The sequence below is a fragment of the Phocoena sinus genome, chromosome 4 (assembly GCF_008692025.1).
Source record: "Phocoena sinus isolate mPhoSin1 chromosome 4, mPhoSin1.pri, whole genome shotgun sequence".
In the NCBI taxonomy this organism is placed as follows: Eukaryota; Metazoa; Chordata; class Mammalia; order Artiodactyla; family Phocoenidae; genus Phocoena; species Phocoena sinus.
In genome coordinates, this window is record NC_045766.1 from 75516868 (window position 1) to 75539579 (window position 22712).

Genomic DNA, 22712 nt, shown 5'->3' on the forward strand with positions numbered 1-22712 from the left:
TGCCCAATCTTGGCCCAAGGCTTTATCCCATCTCTGTGGGTGGCAGCTTCTTTCCACCCACAGTCTTGAGCGTTTTGAAAAGAAACCTATATAGAACTGTTTATGTAACCCCTTCCATCCTTGAAAATGGACCACAAGGACAGTTTTCAAAATACATCAACTAAATTTGAATAGGTTTGAACCTATATTTGCACCTCTACTGAATAGGTTACCTCTAGAAATGCAGCAGTAATTATCTCCACGGCTGAGATTTCTACCACTCATTGCCTCAGACGTTCCCAAGGACACTGCAAAAAATGGTTTCTTGCTTTTTCAGAATATTTTAAATTTAAAACCAAACATTTTGGGGTACCTTGTCTGTGCCAGATATTGCCAGGTAAAAACAAGGGTCTAGAGATGAGCCGTACCTTTTCCAGACATGTTCACAAACAACTTTAAGACAAGGCAGACTTGATGGGGAAAGTGCAGAGATGAGAGTGTGGGAACCCAGGGAGGGAAAGATCATATGATGAAATTGGGAGTGATTTCTCGGAGGACATGAATTTCAGCTGGCTTCCCAGGGGTGGTAACTGAGTAAGCCAATATTTCTCAAACTTGTCTGATTTTAACAATGACCTGGGGTACTCATTAAAAATATGGATCACAACCCTTCCAAGATTTTCTAAATCAGAATCTTCAGGGGAGAAGCTTGGGAGTCTGTATTTTCAACAAGAGCCCCCACTGGTTCTTTAAAAAGGAAAAAAAAAAAAAGATAATTAACTTTATTGAGCACTTACTATGTGCCAGGCACTTTTCTAAGCACTTTACCTGTATTAATTCACTCAATCTTCACAGCAACCCTGTGAGATAGTGCTGTTTTTATCTGCATCTTACAGATGAGGAAATTGGGGCTCAGAGATGTTAAGAATGGCCTGAAACCTAGGAACCTAAGAACGGAGATTAGAGTTTGACCTAGAGCCTGGGTGGAGGGCAACAGAAATGAAGGGCTTGAGGACAGAGGCGCCACCTGCTGGCCACACAAGGACGTCCTTCTCGGTTGGTTCTAAAGCATTGGTTCCAGCGCCCCCCCAGCGGCCACTGGCACAGACTGACCTTTACCCGCTCAGCCCTCCCAGAAGTCTTTGTCCTGTGGTGATGGAGACCCACAGAGGCTTCCGTGTGCTGGGCCCCATGGTGTGTCCTTGTCTGTCTCTCCCTCAGGGGTCAGTAACAAGATCCACTTGGCCCGCAGCAGGTTGTCAGATGATAATTAATATGTGCTGAGCACCCACTGTGTGTCAGGCATGATGCTTTACAAAAGTTCCTTCATTCCTAACTACTGTGATGTAGGGACAGATGAGGAAACTGGGGCTCAGAAACGTTAAGTAACTTGCCCAAGCCACAGAGACAGGATTCAAACTCAGCTCTTTCCCATCTTTGTGATGACTCGCTTAGAAGAGGGAAGCCCCTTGGAAGAGGACAGGCTCAGAAGGAAGCCCACTCAACCTTGTTCAGCTGGTAGATCCACAGGCCATTGTAAAAAAAGAACTTACTGATGTCTAGATGCTGCATAAGTTACCAAGGGGATGCTTTAAGGTTTCTGAGCAGCGAGCAAGGGAGGTGGGTTTGGAAGGCTGGGAGAGGGTAACAGAGAGGCCCCATGTGACTCAGCATTTGCACTGAAGGGAAATATGCTGGCTGGCCAATCCTTAGAAAAGACGCCCACTGCAGGCCCCAGAGCCACCATGGCCAGGATCCAAAGTCTATCCGGGCAGGAAGGATGTACTACACTCCCAGCCTGGGCCAGGGAGCAGGGGAGGCAAGCTAGTTATGGCTGGAAGGAGTAAACTGCTGTTATAGGCCTAGCCAGAGGAAGCAAATCAATTACAACTGTAAGTATAATAGGTTACAGCCAATGCCTTTTACAAAATGTGCTGATGCTCCGTATTATTGAAGATATTTTTCTGTTTCTGGCTATGCAAAGCAAATGCTTACGGGTACTGTGAGTTTTTCAACTTCAGTTCTTTATGACTAAAAGACATGGCTGGAGAACAGGGTAATCCCTTACATCTATAGTCGTTTGGGGGAAAGAGTTTGTCTGGAAGTTACCCTTTTTGCTTAGGAGATCATTCTAGATCTCTCAGTTCATGGCCACCTCTGAGACTGCCTAGTAGATGCTTCCCTGAACCCCTCCAAAGCTTAGTGGGCACAGGCAGGGTCCCCCAAGCAGGAAACCAGGAGGACCGGGCCATCCTCACACAGTGGAAGACTGGGACCGACATAACGGGGCAGTGGTCTGGGACTCAGGAAGCTGCAGAAAATGCCTGGCACCCCCATACACTGGGCTTTCCTGGCCGTGACCCCTTCCCCCAGGCTGCCCTGGCCGGGCTCCCTGCCAGCCAGGCTCCCCGCTCCTGTGGTCTGAGCACCCCCTCTGTCCCCACAGCGTGTCCGGGGGTGAGCTGTTCGAGCGCATCATCGATGAGGACTTTGAGCTGACCGAGCGGGAGTGCATCAAGTACATGAGGCAGATCTCGGAGGGGGTGGAGTACATCCACAAGCAGGGCATTGTCCACCTGGACCTCAAGCCCGAGAACATCATGTGTGTCAACAAGACAGGCACCAGGATCAAGCTCATCGACTTCGGTCTGGCCAGGAGGTTGGGTAAGGCCGAGCCACCTCTCCCGTTGTCACCAACGCGTCACGGCAGTGGCCGTGGCTGTTTGTGTTCCAGGCACTGTATTAGACACAGCAGTATTAGAGGGGATGCCCCGGATCGGAGCTGAGATCACAGACCGTGGAGACCGCCCCTCCCACTTACTAGCTGTGGGAGCCTATGTCTCAAATTTCTTATCTGTAAATTGGGGTAACAGTAGGACTCACCTCATAGAGTTGTTAGGGGATCGCTGAGTTAAGATAGGTAGAGGGATAAGAGCAGTGCCTCGCACACAGTAAGCACTTTGTAGGTGTTTTCATTTATTTTATCATGATTATTTTTTTCACTCTGGTGCCTTCAGCGGCAGAACATTCTGCTGCTGGCGCTCCCTCACATTTGCACCCTACCGTACAGTTTCCAGAGCACTTTCACCTACTTTCTCTCATCTGATTCTCACAGCAACGCTTTGAGGCAGGCAGGGCAGATTTTATGAGCCTCAATTTGTAGACCAGGAAACCGAGGTTCACAGTAGCTTTGCCCAGCAAGTCCCATGATGAGCTGGGGTGGAATGAGGACCTGGGGCCTAGTCCAGGGCTCTCTGAAGCATCACTGCTGTTCCTGCCCTTTCAGGAGGCAGGGCGCGTTAGGGGAAGGCGCTCAGGGCCTGAGTACCCAACCCAAGAGTCATTTTGGTGGGTGATGGTCCTCTGTGGCTCAGAGGCACTACCTCAGGGTTACAGTTTTTCCCAACTAACCTCCCAGCAGCTCCTGGGAAGAGAGATGTGACACTACGTGTGGAGAGGTGGGTGGGGGAGGGGAGGAACATGGCTCAGGAGTCAGACCCCCTGGGTTAGGTCCTGACCACCATTTACTGGGAGGCAGGGTCGGGGTGGGGAGTCACTCCCTGGGCCTCCCTTTTCTCCTTGGGAGATGGGGTCATCCTCCTTGGCCAGAGCATTAAATAGGAAAGTCCTCATAAAGCAGGCAGCAGGGTACAAATGACAGACTGAATGGTAGAGATTATTTTCAAGCACAAGTCACCACCCCTGTCTCAGGGAACTCATGGGAGAGACAGACACATGGAAAGCCATTCCATCCGGGGCAGGGCGGTTTCACTGGTGTGTCGATGCACTCTTTCCACGAGGAGGCTGTTGTCCCTGTGCCGTCCTGCAGGGGGAGAGCCTCCCAGGCACCTGCTGACCTCGGGTTGGCTTAGGGACGTTCTGGCGATTGATCCCTCTCCATCCTGGTTGCAGAGAACGCGGGGTCTCTGAAGGTCCTCTTTGGCACCCCAGAGTTCGTCGCACCTGAAGTGATCAACTATGAGCCCATTGGCTACGCCACAGACATGTGGAGCATCGGGGTCATCTGCTACATCCTGTGAGTCCTGGGGCACACGGCGGGAGGGTCCCCAGGCTGCCCTGATGTTGAAGGGACCAGGGCGGGTCCTGATGGGGAGCCCGCCTAGAGTCAGGAGGGCGGTAGGCTCCCAACCCCCTCCTCGCTGGCCTGCCTGGCTTCTGTGCTCCTGGTGATGTCCACAGCCCACGTCACACTTCTGCAGGAGCGTCTAGCTCTACACAGCAAGAGCCCCGTTCTGGGGACCTCACCATCCTTGATGCTAGCCACCTAGGGGCCTTTGGTCAGGAGGACAGGAACGTGGCTGGTGCCGTGGAATTTACCTTCATGTGTGTACATGGGTCCATAGAGAAGCAGGGAGAGAACCCAGGTGTACATCAGCTGTGGGTGTCATTGTCATCTTCAGAGGACCACACCCCATCCTCACAGCAGAGGGACCCCAGATTCCAGCCTCATCTCTGCATCCAGTATACGGACTAATTAATAAGCACTTTTGATGATAGAGCTTTTAGTGGGACCCATAGACAACAGAAAGCTACTGTGTAGTAATTAGAATTGGGAAATTAGGTGGAAAATAGGAAGCCATTCCGTTAAAAAATGCTGGAGAAAAGAGGGAAGGCCAGTAATCTAGACCAGTGCTTCACAGACAGTAACATGAGGGGATCACCTGGGCTGCCTAGATTACAAGTTCTGATTCAGAAGCTCCAGGGGACCTGAGAATCCACATTCCTAACAGGCGCTGGTTGCTGGTGGTGCTGGTCTGAAGACAGCACTTTGAGTACCAGGCCCTAGAGCACACCCTCCTGTTGGGATTTGGCTGATTTGGCCTCTGAAGCCTGAGGCCGCAAGCAGGCACTAGCCTTAGTGGCAGCCCCTGAGTTTGTGTGACATCACACAGTTATGGGATGGTCTCCCTGAAAATGCAGATATGCGTGTAGTCATTTTGTAAAAAAGTTTTTGTTGTTAAAGCAAAAGGACAAATTAAACATTTTCACAAAAAACTTGAATATTGACCTCTAAGAATACTTTCTTAGATCCATGGGGTCTTCAGACCCCAGTGTGAGAAATGGCTTTAGGTCATTCTACTGCACAGCCAGGTTTAGGAACAACTGTTACAAAAGCTTTAGCAGAAGCAGAGTGATTGTGTGTGTGTGTGTGTGTGTGTGTGTGTGTGTGTGTGTGTCCACCAATGTGGCTTTTTCACGTGCTCAGGAGTCTTACTCTCCCTGTGGGCTATTAGGACAGCCTACCTCAGTTGAACCTGTGTCACAGGTTCTGTACCCTAGAGTCATCTTCTTCCCTGCTTGGGGTCACCCCCACCAACACAGCCTCCCCCAGAGCAGCAGAGAAGAAACTCTGGCCAGGAGAGCATCTCCCTGCCTCTCCCTACCCAGTCCCCTCCAGGAGAAAGGGAGCTGAGGAGTGAAGAAAACTGTGTCAGATTCTGTAGTGCTGGCCCCTTGGTAAATAAAGGAGAGCAGGGCAGTGGGGACTGCCCCAGGCTGGATGGGGCTCACGCCGGATCTTTGCCCAGGAGAGGCTCTTGGGAAACGGTCTTTTGTCAGCTCCCTCTGTTCAGACCCAGCTGCCCTGTGGCTTGGCTTGGTCCTGGGTCCCCCTGCAGCCATCAAGGAGACTTGCCTTACTCTCTCCATTGGTTTTCCCACTGCTGTAGAATCAGGACCATCTGTTTGGTCCTCAGAATAAACCTGGGAGTGGGGCATGGCAGAGATTCGGTCTTCAATTGGCATTGAGGTCACAGGAGCCAGGGAAGCCCACATGGCTGCCCACTTCCCACAGTCCTAGAGCATGGCCAGCTGTCCCAGTTCACCCAGCACTGATGGGTTTCCCAGGATACGGGACTTTCAGTGATGAAGTGAGGACCATCCTGGGCAAACTAGGACGATTGGTCTCCCTACGGGTCGGGGCCAGACCGGTGACTAGACGCTCAGTGAATTTGCACAGTAAACACACCTATACCCAGACCCGGAAACTACACAATACCAGGCCCGCAGCCCTCCCAGTGCCCAGGCTCTGGTTACTCCCTCAGGGGTAACCTGATCCCCATTCTAACATCACGCACCATGTTCACCTGCTTTTGAACTTTATATAAACGAAATCATACAGAAAGATGTGTCTGGCTTCTGCCCCACCTTGTTTGTGACCCCCATTCATGTTATGGTGTGTAGCTGTAGGCTGTTCATTCTTGGTGCTGTATAGTGTTTCACTCTGTGAACTTCATCCAGTTTACTTATCCATTCTGTGCTGATGGACTAGATTCCAGTTTGGGTTATTGTGAGTATTCCAGTACACGTGCTTTAGTGAATATCTTTATGCATTTCTGTTGGATATATAATCTAGAACTAGAATTACTGGGTCATAAGAGCACTTTATTTTATTTTATTTTATTTATTTATTTTTTTGCGGTACACGGGCCTCTCACTGTTGTGGCCTCTCCCGTTGCGGAGCACGGGCTCCGGATGCGCAGGCTCAGCGGCCATGGCTCACGGGCCCAGCCGCTCCGCAGCATATGGGATCTTCCCGGACCAGGGCACGAACCCGTGTCCCCTGCATCGGCAGGCGGACTCTCAACCACTGCGCCACCAGGGAAGCCCGAGCACTTTATTTTAAAATGAAAATTCTTTGAGGTGGAAGAAGTAATTTGGTTAACATGTTACATGGTTTGCTAGATTACTTTTAAAGCTGAGACCTAGGAATAGGGAAGGGCTTTTTGAACTGGGGGGAAAATAATTTTGATGAATGGGGCACCAGCCTGAAGGCATCTGGACGGAGGCGAGAGGAGGGTGGAGAGGTGCCTGTGGAAGGGGGGCAAGTGAGCAGTGGGGGTGACGGACACAGGCCAGCCCTACACAGCCTCCTGTAGCCTCCTCAGCATCCTGGCTGCTGGGGAGCCAGCACCTCTGTGGGCTGCTCTGCCCTGCGGGACTTTTCCTGCTGGCTCTCACAGTGGGGATTGAGGTCTGGGAGTCTCTCTCCTCAGCTAGGGCTGTCAGCAGGGCACGTGGTGTGAGAACAGAAGGTGGAGCCAGCCAGACTGCTTCCTCTCAGCCCTCGCTCTGCAGGATTCTGGAGCCACTGCCGGAAGCCCCCAGAAGAGGTTCTCTGGCGGCCCTCGTGCACCTTCCATCCCTCTCTTTGGAGCTTGGAGTCCTTGTTAGGGTCACCTTCCTTGTTTGTGCCAGAGGATGCCCCGCCCCCCTCCCCACCATCTCCTTTCTGGGGCCAGTGAGATATGGGGAGCTGGGGGACAGGTGATAACAGGTGTATCCCTCAGTGCAGATTTGGTGAGCACCTCCTAAGTGAGCAGCTGTGTCCCATAGGTTGTTTTGACTTTGCTGAGGGAACTCCTTCTCACACCCTCAGAGAGATCAGGGCAGATCCTGTCACGGTACAGGAGACCTGGCTCCACTGCCTGCCCAGGGTCCCCAGGCAGGGTAGAGATGTAGCAGGTGGGGTTCGGGGCCCCTTACCCTCTCACCCCTGATTCTGAAGGGAGAAGCAGATTTCGTGGATCTGCTGGAGACTTCTGCTATTACCAACACCCATTGGTTTCTGGCAGGAAGAGAGAGGACCAGGCTCTCTAGGCCACACTTCAACGGTGAAGAAATTCTAAGCCCCGCCTCCTTTTCTAAGACCTCCTTCCCTCTCTTATCTCCCTCCCCCCATTTCCTTAGGACTTGCTGTTCCCTTACTGCCTGTGGAGACACCAAAACCCTTCTCTGTGCCCTGCCCTCACCCCTACCCCAGAATTCCTTCTCCTCCTCCCCTCCCCCAAACTGCGGCCCAGCTTTCTCCTCCCTGCCAGCCTCCTGCCGTGCTCAGCAGCAGACCTTCCCGTCTCAGCTCATCCGTGAGCACACACCGTGGTCCAGAGAGCCAGGTCCATCCCCGCCTGGAATCTAACTGCTGGGGACGGCAGCCTAGTGAGCTGGCGAGAAGTCCCAGTGCCCAAGCATCAGGTACCTACTCAGACTCAGATTCGGAGGCAGGGCTCTTCAGAGGGATCCAGTAGCTCCACCCAGGGCTGCTTCTTCCCTCTTAGCTGCTGAGTCCAGACATGCTCTCTGTTGCAGGTCCTGAGACCTCCGGGCACCCCACATCCACACCAGGCCCAGACACCACCTGCAGGTTTTGCTCTCCAGGGACTTGGGCTGTGGTTAACATGACTAAACCCTGGGTCTGTCTTTCCTAGGCTACTGCACAAAACGATGCCCAGCTCTTCCTGTGGGGCCTGAGCAGCCCTCTCAAATCTTCCCACCGCACCAGGGAGTGAGCATCCCAAGGGTAAAATGGGATAAAATACTAACTCCTTCCTGAGCGCTCGGTAGTTCTACTGGAAGATGTATGGCCTCCTTTGCTGGCCATTCATGCAGTGGGGTCATCTGCTTAAAACGCACCCTAGAGAAAGTGTCATTCAAGAGGCCTTCCTGCCTTCTGCCTCCTCATGCTCTGTCCTCCAAGCAGAGCAGGCCCCCGCGTCAGATTCCCTGGTGACGTTGGGCTGCAGTAAGAGATGAAGAATTAAGAAGTTAGAACACCCTGCAGCCATGTCCTTAGTTGACTCATTAGCACAAAGACTAATATTTAACCATTAAAAATGAACATTAAGACTCTGTATACACTTGTGAAAGACAATGTCAAGTGAGGAAAAAGTAGAGCGTCCAAGAACTTGCCCACACTGATGACAATTTTGTGAAAACCAGACAAATTCACTGGTTATGTTGGGGAGAAAAACACTTTACCTCTTTGGTTCAGTTCTTGGGGGTCTGCAAGTCAAACTGACAAAAGACAGATTAACGGGACTTCCCTGATGGCACAGTGGCTAAGACTCCATGCTCCCAATGCAGGGGGGCCGGGTTCGATCCCTGGCCAGGGAACTAGATCCCATATGCGTGCTGCAACTAACACTTCACATGCCACAACTAAGGAGCCCACATGCAGCAACTAAGACCCGGCACAACCTAATAAATAAATAATTTTTTTTTCTTTAAAAGGGACAGATTAACAAAAAGAAAACAGATTTAATTATGTACATATGCACAGGTGTTCATAAAGAAATGTGACTCAAGGTACCTTTAAAATTTGGGGCTTATATACTACTTTAACAAAGAGTGATAAATTATACAGAAATAACTAGACGAAGGAAAAAGGGTTTGGAGCTTCTGGAGGGAGTAAATTGTGACAAGGTGACTAGGAAATGTATAGGGACTGTTCAGCGATATCTAATATGCAGATGACTGTCTTTCTCTTTCTGGGAAGAGAAGAAATGGACAAATAGAACAAATGGAAATTTATGTCACCTTAACGAAGAGAAATTTATGTCCTGCTTTTAGACAGAAAGAGGGAGGACAAAGGGCTAATTGCCTTCAGCTCAAGGCAATTTTTATGCCCAAGTTCATATTTTGGGGTGGTATACTCTGATCCCCTTCAGTTAAAACCTAGGTGAGACTAGGAAAAGAGGTGAGTAGCTGTGTTTTTAATGCTAGGGTTACTATGTTTGTTGATTGGGTTGAACAACCCAACCATATATGATCCTATGCAAATTCTAGCAATAAAGAAAAAGTACAAGAAAGGAAGTTTAAAAATTCTGCAAAATCCCACCACCACGGAAAGGCATTACTAAAATTCGAATACTGTCTTCATCATCAGGCTCTGCATATTTTTTATTTTAGAGACGTACTGTTTATCAGGGGGAATGCTGGGGGAGCTGGGGCAGGTGAGGAGCCAGCCAAGGCTTGGGAGGGATTTCAGATGGATGGGCTGCCAGGAAGGAGGAGTGCCAGAGGCCAGAGGAGACTCTCCCCAACTATGAACATCACAGAGATTAAGCCCTATCTTTGCAGGATGACAGTTCCTAATTAGGAAAGGAGGTTTACAGAAGGCGGCCTTTCAGCATTCCACAGCAGGGCTGTTTACTTCCCTGCCCCACCCCCCACCCCCCCCACCCCGCTCCCGGCAATCTCTTGGAGTGCTGTAGGACTTCCCCTCTTTGTTTCAAATGGAAAGTGCAGAGACAGAATGAAGCATGTAGCTGGCAAGCAAGAGTCAGGCTGCTTCTTGACGGGACTAGTTAAGCCTATGGGCTTCCTGGGAGCCCCTAGGAATTCTAGTCCAGTACCCTTGGTGTATAAGGGGGGAAGCTGAGGCCCAGAGAGGGGAAAGGAATAGCATATAACAGCACAGACTCGGGCCTGGTGAGATCCCACCCTTCCCTCATTGTGATATGATCGAGAATGATTATCTCCATGCCTTCTCGGAACATAAATGGGTGTCTTGCTTTAAGACATTTTAATGCCATCTATAAAACTCTTTTATTCAAAAGCACAAATATGTTGATTCGGGTGAGATAATTCACACTGAAAAAGCTCTTTTTCTTCTTTTTAATGAAGATTTTCACCAGAGGGTTCCGCCCATGCAAGCTTTCCTTGCAATATTTCAATAGATTTTGTTTTACAAAACTTAGTTTTCAGGGCCGAGTGTATTTCATAAGCTGATGCCTCTTGGATGCCAAAACAGCTCCCGAGGGCTTTGCATTATTGTTTATGATGAGGGATCTGGGGAAAGGGATGTTAGTGAAGCCTTAACTTGGAAGGTTGATGGCATGAGGGCCCTAGATCCATCTCATGGGGCTCAGGTGGGGCCAGGGCAGGACCAGCTACATAAATCATGGGGCCCAGTGCAGCATAAAAAGGGGGGGTGACTTGTGTAAACATTAAGAATTTCAAAATGATGGCAGCAGAGCATTAAGCCAAGAGTGGGGCTCTTCCAAGGCCCATGAAGCTGGCCCTAGGTCCGGGTGAGTGGCGGGCTGCATGGCTGGGGGGAAGGTGAAGTGCCCGCCAGAGGTGAGATGCGAGGCCAGTAAGCCAGATGTCTGCTCCATTCAGCTTTGAGATACTTTACCTTCCAAATTTTATTTGGCTTAAGCTATTGGTAAGTGAGTCATTCCAGAGATCACAGATTGATGGGGCAGTGGGGGTGAACTGTGTACAGAAGAACTGCATAATAGCTATGGTCACAGACCAAGCTCCTTACTGCGGACCAGGCCTCCTGCCAGTGCTGTACGCTGTGATTTACTTCATCTTCCTAGAAATGACTGTACAAATTAGCGGTTAAGAAACAGGCTCATTGGGCTTCCCTGGTGGCGCAGTGGTTGAGAGTCTGCCTGCCGATGCAGGGGTCACGGGTTCGTGCCCCGGTCCGGGAGGATCCCACATGCCGCAGAGCGGCTGGGCCCGTGAGCCATGGCCACTGAGCCTGCGCGTCTGGAGCCTGTGCTCCGCAAAGGGGAGACCGCGACAGTGAGAGGCCCGCGTACCTCAAAAAAAAAAAAAAAGAAAAAGAAAAAGAAAGAAATAGGCTCATTGACTGCAAATCCTTGGGCAAGTTACTTACCCCCACTTGGTGCTTTAGTTTCCTTATCTGTTAAACGAAGTAATGAGTTACCTGCCTTAAAGGGTGGTGTTAAGACTGAATGAGTCCATCTGTTTTAGCTCTCTGCCCAGTGCATGGCACATAGTGAACATTTGATAGATGTCTGCTGTTATGAGAATGAGAACGCAGGAGAAGGAGAACAGGGAGAGGTGGCAGTGGTGACCACTCCAAGTAGCAGGTTGTCCATCTAACAGAGGAGGAAGCTGACACAGAGAGATGAGGGGAATTGTCCAAGGTCACCCAGCGAATGAACAGGCCATGGGTCCTCTGAGGGAAGTTTTCTGGTTTGGCCTAAATGCCCCAGGCGCATTGTCGTCAAGTATAGATGGATCACCGACCCGCATTGCAGGTCCACCCTTCGTGGACACACCCTTGCCGAGCCCCACTCGGGCTGGCCCTATTCTTGATGCTGATGGTGAGAGGTGGGAGGGCGGGACAGGGCGCGGTGATGAGTGCTGTACCACGTGACCAGTCCACGGGGGGGGGGGGGGGGGGGGGAGGGTGTGTGTGTGCGCGCGCGCGCACCTGGAGCCCTGCGAAGGAGGCCATTCCTCCCCCCAGGACCTTGGAGAAGGTTCTGCGGGGCGCAGTTCTCGCCAGGGTGTTGGGGAAGAACAGAAGGCAGGGAGGAAGGCCCTGCAGTGCTGTGTGGAAGTGGTGAACTGAAGAAAAGTCCCTCCGCCTCAGCTTCACAGGCAGGTGGTGTCAACAGGCGGGCGACACCCCAGAAGTACAGTGAGTGAGCCAGCGGGAAGAGGCTGAGAGCCACGCCCCCTTCTCTCCTGGGTGGGAGGAGAGGCAGGCGCGGGGGCGTTTGGGGCGCTCTCACCTCTGACCTCAGGGAGCGCTCCCCTGGTGGGACCGCCCTCCCTGCTGGCCTCCCCCACTCACTGCTCTCCTCTCTCATCCCCCAGGGTCAGTGGACTGTCCCCCTTCATGGGTGACAACGATAACGAAACCTTAGCCAACGTCACCTCAGCCACCTGGGACTTTGACGACGAGGCCTTCGATGAGATCTCTGATGACGCCAAGGATTTTATCAGCAGCTTGCTGAAGAAAGATATGAAGTAATGAGTCGAGATTTCAGTCTTTTCGGCCTCCCCACTCCCCGGACTGGGGTCCAGAGGCAGGGACTCTCTTTCCCTGTCGTGGGCCCCTCCGCACCCGAGGAGGGGAGGATGGGCACTGCGTGCGCGAGGGTCCTGCTCCCTGGTGCCCGACACTCTCCTGTCTTTCGAAGCACAGAAACCTCACCTGAAAAGCAACGCTTGACTGAGTGTTGATGGAATGAGGCAGCTTGCGTGTGAATAACGACAGCCCCTTTTATTTTCCGTGTACAGCTGTGGCCTGCAACCGCCCTGCTGAAACCTCAGCCCCCCTTCTGGGGCTTGCAGGGGAGATACCCTATTTGCCGGTCCTGACCATACTCCTAGCTATTCTGGCTGGATGCTTATTTTGTATCTAAATCATGTAGGAGCTGCCTGCCTGAGTGTGGCCAGGTACCTTCCACCACTGGCCAGTTAGGCTGTGACCCCAGGCCACTGGGCCCAGCTCCATCTCTGTCCCCTGCAACCCTGCAGACTGTGAGGTTCTCTCCTCCACCTTCTGGGGCTGCCTGGAGCTGCCCAGGTGGTCGGCAGATGACTATAAAGAACATCTGTGAACGTCAGGAGGCCTGAGCGTTCAGGCATATAGACGGCCTAAGGCTGTGAGGAAAGGTCAGACGCCCAAGGTGCTCAGTCAGTATTTCAGGGGGAAGAGGATGGAGGTGGGAGCAGTAGAGGAGGCTAGAGCAGAGGAGGGGAGGTTGAGGGGGTCTTGGTGTGGCTGGAGAGAATTCACTGGCGAGGGGAAGCAGCTACCGTTACGGTAGGAAGTGGAGAGGGGCCGTGCACATGCCGGGAGGGCCGGCCTGCACCAGGACAAGGGAGTGGTGAGGTGTCGGCGGGGGGGCCACGGGCTGTCGGGCGCCTCACCCACTCTGTGAACAGGTGGCCAGATGAGGCAAGGCCTGGCTCCAGGGGCCCCGGGGAGTCGTATTTGGCAACATGAGCAGCTGTAAGCTTTTCCCCAGAAGGTGGTGTTGAAATGGGTGGTGTGCTGGAGGAAGGTGGGAGGAGTCAGCCCAGAGGCTCTGCATGTGCACCAAGGGGACTTTGTGGCCTACGTTCTGCCCTGTCTGCCTGGCCCGCAGACCCCTGTGAGGCTGTCGGTCGTCTTGCTCCCTCTGGGGGAAATCCTGTCTGGGACATGAGAGCACAGTTGCTAAAGGAGCGAGGCTAGAGGGTCTCTTAAGTGGTTCGGTCTGGTTTTCTGGTTACGCACCCACCTCTCAGTCCTTTTTAGCCAGCTCAGGGCCAAACTCCTCCAGAGGAGACATTCCACACTCCTTGACAGCGAGGTCTTTTTAGCACTTTGCTGCCCCAGTCTCCACCTCAGACGCAGGCGTGACCCAAGGAGGATCTAGATGTTGCGGGGGGCCGAGATGCCCCTCCCGTGTGATGGGTCCCCGCTCCCCAGGTGCCTCAGGGAGGTGCGGACCTCCTTCCTAACAACTCTGGTCCAAGGATGGCTTCTGTCAACCAGGCTTCATTCACCCAAGATGTGGTAAATGAGGTATTGTGTATATACCCTATTTTCTTACCTGACCTTGAGTTTATTCAGAAACGTGTTGGGTTCTCTGTGCTCGTAAAATGGACTCACCAAAGAATTGATTTCATATAGATAGACTCTAGATTCCCATAAACTCAAACTCAGCATCTCTTCAACCAGAAATCTCCATCTATCAGCACTTTAAAAAATGTTTTTCTATTATAAATTAATACATGTAAGTTGTACAAACTTTGAATATAAGAAAATTAAAATAATCCATATCCCCTTATCTAAAGACCACTACATTTGCTATAGTTAGCAAATTTACTTTTACTCATTTTTCTACATATGTTAGCACTTGGTACTTTGGACTTCATTAGTCCTATGACAATTAAGGTGATGGCCCTGAAATATTTCTAGATTCCCAGAGCTTTCAGAAGATTAAATGAGTTTCAGTACAGTTCTAAGGTTGTCATAATTCATAGGTTGTACAAAGGACATACCTCTGAGTTTTAATGGGAAAAACCTGATACTCAACCACACCATAAGATTTGAGAGTTCACTGATTCTCGAAGGTTTGGGCCTAAGGTTTCACTCTTCTCTCCATCAGACAAGGAGGCAGAAGGATCGGGCCTCCACAGTTCCCAGCCCCCACGTGACCAGCAGAATGACCCCACCCTGGAATAGGGTGCCAGTCATTCCCAGACATGTCTGCCCTCCAGCACTTAGCCTCCCTAGACCCCAAGGGCAGGTCATGAGACTCCAGTTGCTTACTGGTGTTTAGGGCTTCTCAACACTAATGTATTCTGGGTCTAGTCAGTGTAACCCAGACCAAGAAAGGAAAAAGGCCAAGAGCACAGTGATTCTCACCATGGTGGATGGACTGGGAGCAGAGAGCCCTGGGCTCTGCCCTGTGTAACTAGGGACAGGTGACCTCCCGTTTCTGACCTGACCAGCAGTCTCTGTGGTCCCCTTCTGCTCAGAAACCCTCTGATCTCTGCCTCTATTAGAAACCGCTTGGACTGCACCCAGTGCCTTCAGCATACATGGCTAATGAAAGACACCAAGAACATGGAGGCCAAGAAACTCTCCAAGGACCGAATGAAGAAGTACATGGCAAGAAGAAAATGGCAGGTAATGAGGGGTCACTTTGGACTGGGATGTCGCCCCTCATAATTGCTTTATTCAAGCTACCCTCATTCCCAACTTGCCCTGGCCTCACTCCAAAAATGTTTACATTTGTTTCTGAAATAGTCTGGGACCAAGACTGACATTCCATGTCTTCGTGACTAGGGACGAGCAATGTCACCTTTAGGACTATTTGGCAGCCCTGGAGAATGTGATCTCCTTATAGGTAGCATGATGGTCTTGCATTTCTTTACAGTGAAGGAGGTGGACACATGTTCCACAAAGAGAGACATGGGAGAGACATAGAGAGGTTGCATGTTACTAGCTACATGTCCTTAGCCAAGTTACTTAACCTTGCTGTGCCTTCGTTTTCTCATCTATAAAATGGGGATATTAGTGGTACCAAATCTTTGTGAGATTCTCACTGTTGTGAGAATTATATGAGATAATATTCATCTGGCCTTTAGCACATTGCCTGGCACATAGTAAGTGTTCACAAATGAGATGGGTAGCCAATATGTATGGAGGGCTGGCCACGTATCAGGGAACATTCAAAGCACTCTCTATGCATTGTTTTTTAATCCTGGGAGGCAGGTACTATAGTTATCTCCAGTTCTTAGACAAACAAAGCAGAGAAAGGTTAGGAAGGTCACCCAGGGTCACAGCTAATAAGTGGGAAAGCCAGGATTCAAACCCAGAGACTGGCTCCAGCGTACACAGTCTTAACAGCACACAGTTTAATGACACAAATCGCCTCTGATTGTTAGCAGATGGAGAAAATGATCATCCAAAACCGTAGAGAACTTATCATGATCTATTTTATTTCTGTTATCACTACTAGTATTATAAAATTCCTGGGCTCCTGGAGGGTGCATGGTTTCTATACTCAAGGAATGTACAGTGTAACAGGGACCTGAAGCAAACAGACATAAAAGGACATAACACACACCAAGAATTATAAATGTTCACTATAGCTCTCCATTCCCATATATGTGAGTGCGGACAGAGAATGGAACCAGTCACACCAGAGGTGGATGTGGTTGTGAAGAAAGGCTGCCAAGGGCAGGAGTCTGAAGTTGGCCATGGAACATGAGTAGAACACAGAGAGGAAGGGATAACAGCACAGACGGAGGCAAAGGCGCAGAGGTGGGAACTGGACCTCACCCTGATCATGCTGGCCTGACAGGAGCAGTCTTTTAGCTGGGCATTCAGGGGACTGGGGCATTTAGACCTTGCCTTTGTGGCAGAGAAAAAGGAAACCACCATTTTAGGGGGCAACTGGGACACTGGTGATTTGCCACACAGAATGACTAAGCCGCAGTCCACTGAAAAGTCCAAGTTCACACAAAGGCTGAGAGGAGCAAAGGTGAGAGGGGGGCTTCGGGTGTGTGGGTCTGAGAGACTTCACCCCCTGCACATCTCACCGGCCTCCCCGAAGTGGAGTCAGTTCTTGGTTAGCCCCGCCTGAAGGGTTGGGTGGATCTCCTGGCCTCTGTCAAGTACCTGGTGAGTTGGAACACCTGTGCCGCTTACCTTACCCTCTGGTGCCATTAGGGTCCAGTGAAATCAGAGGAGCAAACATTCTTTTAAAAAAACAAAGCCACAAGGGGGCCACAAAATCAAAGGTTGGCTTTATTAATGATCCTGTGGCCAGTAGATCTCAAAGAAATAGCGGTATTCCTGGAGCAGATACGGTGACTGGTATGGGGGTGGGGCAGTTCTCAGAGGAGGGAATTGCACTGGGTTTTGGTTGGATGAGGCCGTGGGCTAAAGGGCAGCCTTATTACTTCAGGCTTCTGGAGGCATCCACACATCTGCTGATGAACCAAAGCCAGGAAGAGCCTAAACCCAGGGGATAGGCGCAGAGAAGAGATAAGGAAATGGGAGAGGAAATAAATGGAATTTTTCAGTCAGACGGGTCCGGAAACCATAATTTGTGGTGATATCTGAATCACATTTTTTTCTTGTTGTTTACAGTGTTATTAGCCATAAGGTTTTCTGAAAGTGAGAAGGGAAAGGACAGAATTCAGAGAAGGACCATTAATTTCCTATTTTAATATAGGTAGCAGCATTTGGAAATGGCTTTTCCACAGAAACAGGGGTGAGGTTTCACAAAATTACATAGAAAGTAGTCTGCAAAATCCCATTCAACACATAATGTCCCTGAAGCATACTGTCACTGGTAATAGTTCAGCTGCATCTGACCACCTTGTGTTACATCTCCTCCCTAGGAAAATGTTTTCCACATTTTAAACTCTGGATACCAGGACCTTAGCACCCCTGGAATAGGGGGTTCCCTCTGAGAGCAGCTGAGGTTCTGTGTGCTGAGGCAGAGTGGAGGGGGATAGAATGGGGTGTGCTGTGGAGGGAGAGGGCCAGGGCAAGCACAGGGGGCCCACAGTGCTCTACAGCTGTGTAAGAAAAGCTTCCTTGCTATCATTCCGGTGTGGTTTTTTTTTTTAAAGCTTATGACATTCTTAAGGATTTTTAAAATTTAGTTTTGGCTGTGTTGGGTCTTTGTTGCTGCACGCGGGCTTTCTCTAGTTGCAGTGAGCAGGGGCTATTCTGTTGCAGTGCGTGGGCTTCTCATTGCGGTGGCTTCCCTTGTTGCAGAACGGGGGCTCTAGGCGCGGGGGCTTCAGTAGTTGTGGCACGTGGCCTCAGTAGTTGTGGCTCACGGGCTCTAGAGCACAGGCTCAGTAGTTGTGGTGCATGGGCTTAGTTGCTGTGTGGCACGTGGGATCTTCCCGGACCAGGGCTCGAACCCATGTCCCCTGCATTGGCAGGCAGATTCTTAACCACTGTGCCACTAGGGAAGCCCCTGGTGTGGTTTTCATAAAAGGGGAAGGAAGTAACATGGGAACAAGCCCCAACAAGCAAGCAATAGATAGATGATGACTCATTGTATTATTGATCTTAGAATGAAGTTATTCTGAAAGAGGGTAGGTTTTTTATTTATATCAAAAGAATGTTGAAGAGACGTGGTTGTGAGTAATAGCACTGAGGGTGGGTAAGTTGAGCAGGATAACAGGGCCTCTGCATGCAAAATGGAAGCAAAGGACTAGGAATTGGAGGCTTGTGGGCAGCCATCTTTATTCTCTGAGAACCACAAAGACTTAAGCAGTATGGACCAAAGGGCCTTGAGGAAGAAAGCTTTTGACTCAGTATAGCATGGAGTACTCTTGGCCATCACATTTAGATAATACGCATTCTCAGGGGAAATTGTAGTCTTGGGGCTGTTGGTGTTTATGTAGGGCCCATGATGGCTGGCTGGCTCTAGGGTGACCACCTTGCCGAGGTTTTCCAGGGCCTGTCTCAGCTTTATCCCTGAAAGCCCCTCATCCTGGGCAATCCCTCAGTCCTGGGAAACCAGGCTGCTTAGTCACCCTCGCTGGCTCTCCCAGGGGAGGGAGTCTGTGCTCTGTTAGGGAAGCCGTTACAGACCCTGCCCGCCTGGAACACAGGAACCCAGCCTTGGCAAATTGCCCTCCAACAAGAAAAAGGCCTCCTCAAGACAAGAATGGAACTTCCCAAGAATTGAATCTTTCTTTTTTGATGTTTTAAAAATTTCCAAAGGTCTCAGTTAGTAAACCAGCAACTAATTTTCAGCTCAAAGGCATGAAACTGGAAGGCTAGAACATATAGTTCTGACAAATAACTTCCCCACCAACTAGTTTTTCCCATGAAGCAGCTTCCAAAGATTGACCTCTAATGTGTGGGTTATTAAGATTTTCCCTATTAAGCACTTACATTTCTTCCTGTTTTAGAAATTATATGGTCTATTGCTCCATCTAATGGAAAATTTCCCCCAATGTGTGGTCTATTCATTTGTTATTTGCCACCTTCTCTGAAATATTGTTAACGCTTTGATTTGCCTTGTTCTCATAGCTTCCTATTAGTCATTTTGTTAACAGAAGAGGAAAGACTTCATTCTTCCACACCATACAAGTGAAGACAGCCCTGCATCCAGGTGTTTGGAATTAGGGAGCCCATGGGCTCAAGGGGAGCGTTCCCTGCTACACATTTGCGTGTCTGAATCACAGTCTTTCTGTAGAAGACTAGAGCTGCAGGGAGATTTGAATCTTCAGGTCCAACAGTGAGGCCCAGAGAGGGGAAGTGATTTGCACACGTTAACAGAGTAATGAGTGGTTAGAGAACTAACCTGTCCCTTGTCAGGCTGTTTCCTTCCTCTCTCAGCAGCTAGTCTGTGGTGACGTTTGCTCCCTGGATGCACAGCATCTGGATGCCTCAAAAGACGCTTTGGGTGCAGGGCTGGAAAGCAGTGGTTATGCCTGTTTCTTATCTTAGTCATTCCATTGACCTTAGGAAAGGGGGGAGAATCTTTACTTAAAGGTGAGAAACACAGACACCATGTGTATTATTGGGGACTTCTTGACCTAAATCCTATGCTTGGTAGAATTTTCACAATGCAAAGAAAATTTTCAAGTCCTGGCATCTTTTTCAGTAAAAATTCTGTCCTCTCCCAAGGTGCCTTGACTAAGAAAAGCAAAGTGCTGTGCTTTTCATTTCTTTGGGTGCTGCTTTTTGATGCTGGGTGTACATCAGGGAAGAACACCCCTCCAGAACTTCACTGTAGACTTGTGCTGGGGCCAGCCAGAGTATTTCTCGAAATCTCTTAGGTATCTGAATCATAAACAGAACTAAATGAGACCTTGGAGATCATCCTGTCCAACCCCCTCCTTATACAGAGAAGGAAACTGAAGCCCAGGGAGGTTAAGTGACTTGCCTATGGTCAAGAGAAGGCCTTTTTTTTTTTTTTTCTTTTCCCAATGGGACCTGTGGGATCCGTAGTAACTGTTCTCTCGGCCAATTAAAATCCTATCACTAGCATTGTTTTATGAGAAACAGCCTCCACTGGGCCCTGTCAGCAGTTAAGTCTTTGGAGCCGTCTCAGCCTGCAGTTGCTTTATATAAACTATCCCTTTTATGGGAGTTGAAGCACAGTATGAAAAGGGTTTTTGTCTCATGTTGACCTTGTTTAGTCACATTAACGCACACATCGGCTGCAGGCCCCATTCCATTCTCCGAACATCTTCTGACACGCTGATAGTGCTGAGCAGAGCAAGGCTGGGCTCACTCCTCTGCAGAGCCTCGGCACTCAGGAGGCCCTTGTTTCAAGGACAGCTGCTTCTCCTGCGCTGGGCTCTTCTCCCTGAGCCCCGCTGCTCAGCTGGAACCAGTGACAACCGCCTGAGTCCAACGCCAGTGTCTGTTTTCCAGAAAACGGGCAATGCTGTGAGAGCCATTGGAAGACTCTCCTCTATGGCAATGATCTCAGGGCTCAGTGGCAGGAAATCTTCAACAGGGTCACCAACCAGCCCACTCAATGCAGAAAAACTAGAGTCTGAAGGTAAGGAGCTCCAGGAAGATTTTCTGCAGCCAGATGGTGACAAAGGAAGGGTTGGGGGATGGAGAGGCATTTAGAGGTTTTTTTTTCTTAAGGTGGGGGGGTTGGGTTTTTAAATAATACAACCTACAAGGAAAAATTTGAAACTACTTTTACACTGCCCTGACAATAATTATTAAATGTAGTAATTATTCTTTAATTGTTTCACCTTAGGTTTAACTATTTTCAGAAGGAAAGTTATTATTTGTCTAATAGAACTAGATGATCTCCGCTAATCTTTTCCCTATATTTTACATAAGAATTAGCAAAGGCTTTATTAAAAGTCTCGTTTTTCTCATTACAAAAGCGATGCTTGTATAATAGGCAAACATAAAATAAAAATCACATATAGCAGTGTACTTTTTAAAAATATCCATTTTTAACGTGTCTTTGCGTTTTCCTTTTAAACAAAAATTGACTCATATAGTCCATATTTGTTTGCTATTTTTCATGATGCTGAAATATGTCGTTTGAACTGGGTAGACAGTGACTGGCAGGGCCCCTCCTAGAGACCAACAGGGTTAGTTACTTGCCCACCGTCTTTGAGGTGCTGCCCCATCCATCTCCTCAGTGAAGGCCTTGGCCTCTTCCTGCTTCAGATGCATGTAGGGTCTGGCCCTTATCCTGAGGTGCCACATTTGGCCTGAGACACTCCTCCACCTCCCACTGCCTGATGCTTTTGGTATCCAAAGGTGAGAAGCTGAGTCTAGCTCCCTTTGTGCGTAAGACAGGGTAATCGGTGAGGCTGCTTGCTGAGCTGCTCTGATGCAGCCGGGGACCGAGCCTGCTGCACGTGGGCCTGGTCCCTCCTGCTCCAGCCCTGCCACTCTCCAGGTGACCCAGAAATAGCCTGAAGGGGAAGGAGAGGATCAGGAGCCACTCAAAGTTACAGCTTTTCCCTGGACCAATCCCAAACCCTGGTCCCTAGTCATACACTGTGAAGGCAGTATCTGTGTGGAGAATAGAGCTATTGGCAAATCGAAGATGCCTCTAGGACCTGGCCCTTCCCTTCCAAGGAGCAGATAAAGGGCCTGCTGCTTCCAGAGGAGGGCAGAGGGGGTACAGAGATCAGGTGGGCTGGCGTGCTTCCGTCCTTCTTCGATACCCTCAACTGAATCCTGAAGCAGCATGAAATGCAGCCAGATAACTTTTTAAAAGATTATTTCCTTTTTCAGTGTGTCAGCATAAGGGAGGGAGTCCAAACATTTCCCCAGTTTGGTCACAGTCCTCTCTTCTGCCAAAATCATTTGGCAGCAGGCCAGCCAGTCCCCAGGAGAAAGGTGTGCTTATGATTCAGTCCTCTAAGCGCCATTATTTGCTAAATTATAACAACTTAAAAAAGAAAAAAAAAAGTCAGCTTTTTTAAACCAGGGAAGAGGAGAGAACAAGGAATAAAGAAATTACCACGTCCTCTTCCCTGTCTTCTAGAAGATGTCTCCCAAGCTTTCCTTGAGGCTGTCGCTGAGGAAAAGCCCCATGTAAAACCCTACTTTTCTAAGACCATTCGTGATTTAGAAGTTGTGGAGGGAAGTGCTGCTAGATTTGACTGCAAGATCGAAGGTAAGTTTGTAGCTGTTCTTCCCTTACCTACAAAAGGGGTATGGTTGGCTGGTGGGCCCCTACTGTGTGCCCTTGGCAGAATGTCAGTTCTGGGGCAGCCAGGCTGTGAGGGAAAATGGGTCAGGAGGAGTTGGCCCACTGCCCCACTCTACCTGCTTAAGATTAGGGCCATTCAGTGACTCACTGAGGGCACATCGGATATTTCACCTACTTACATCAGCCACTAGACCCAAGTTAAAAGTGGTTTATCATGGACCTATTTGGCTATGGAACGTGCTTAATGAAATGAGCTTTGCAAGCTTATGGGAAGCATGTGAACTGCCCACCAAAGGCTCTCAAAGGAAGGCTGGCACAGAGCATAGGATGCAGAGAAGGCAGCTCTGCTGTTAATCACTGGGCTTTGTGACCTTGGGCGGTGATTTAGCTCTTCTGAGCCTCTAGTCCTCATCTGTAAGACAGTGTCTAATGCCTTGAGTGGCTCTGGAGACTGTGAGATAACATGTGGAAAGGGGAAACCTTTCAAGTCTTTTAAAGATGTCATGGAGTCAAGGGAAAAGTTGTGGAACTGGTAAGTGC

The 22712-nt window shown here is 49.8% G+C and overlaps 1 protein-coding gene across 9 annotated transcripts in view; it reads left to right on the top strand.

Annotated features, from left to right (window-relative positions):
- Window positions 1-22712, top strand: part of MYLK (myosin light chain kinase) — a 271416-nt gene that overhangs the window by 245044 nt on the left and 3660 nt on the right. For 7 of the 9 annotated variants that reach the window (XM_032629944.1, XM_032629948.1, XM_032629946.1 and 4 more), the window contains 6 exons: window positions 2426-2643; window positions 3892-4015; window positions 12364-12516; window positions 15052-15175; window positions 20411-20540; window positions 22005-22136. In XM_032629944.1, the coding sequence (XP_032485835.1) occupies window positions 2426-2643; window positions 3892-4015; window positions 12364-12516; window positions 15052-15175; window positions 20411-20540; window positions 22005-22136 (881 nt within the window). The remainder of the gene's footprint in view (window positions 1-2425; window positions 2644-3891; window positions 4016-12363; window positions 12517-15051; window positions 15176-20410; window positions 20541-22004; window positions 22137-22712) is intronic. The other 2 variants (XM_032629951.1, XM_032629953.1) reach the window with 1 other exon arrangement.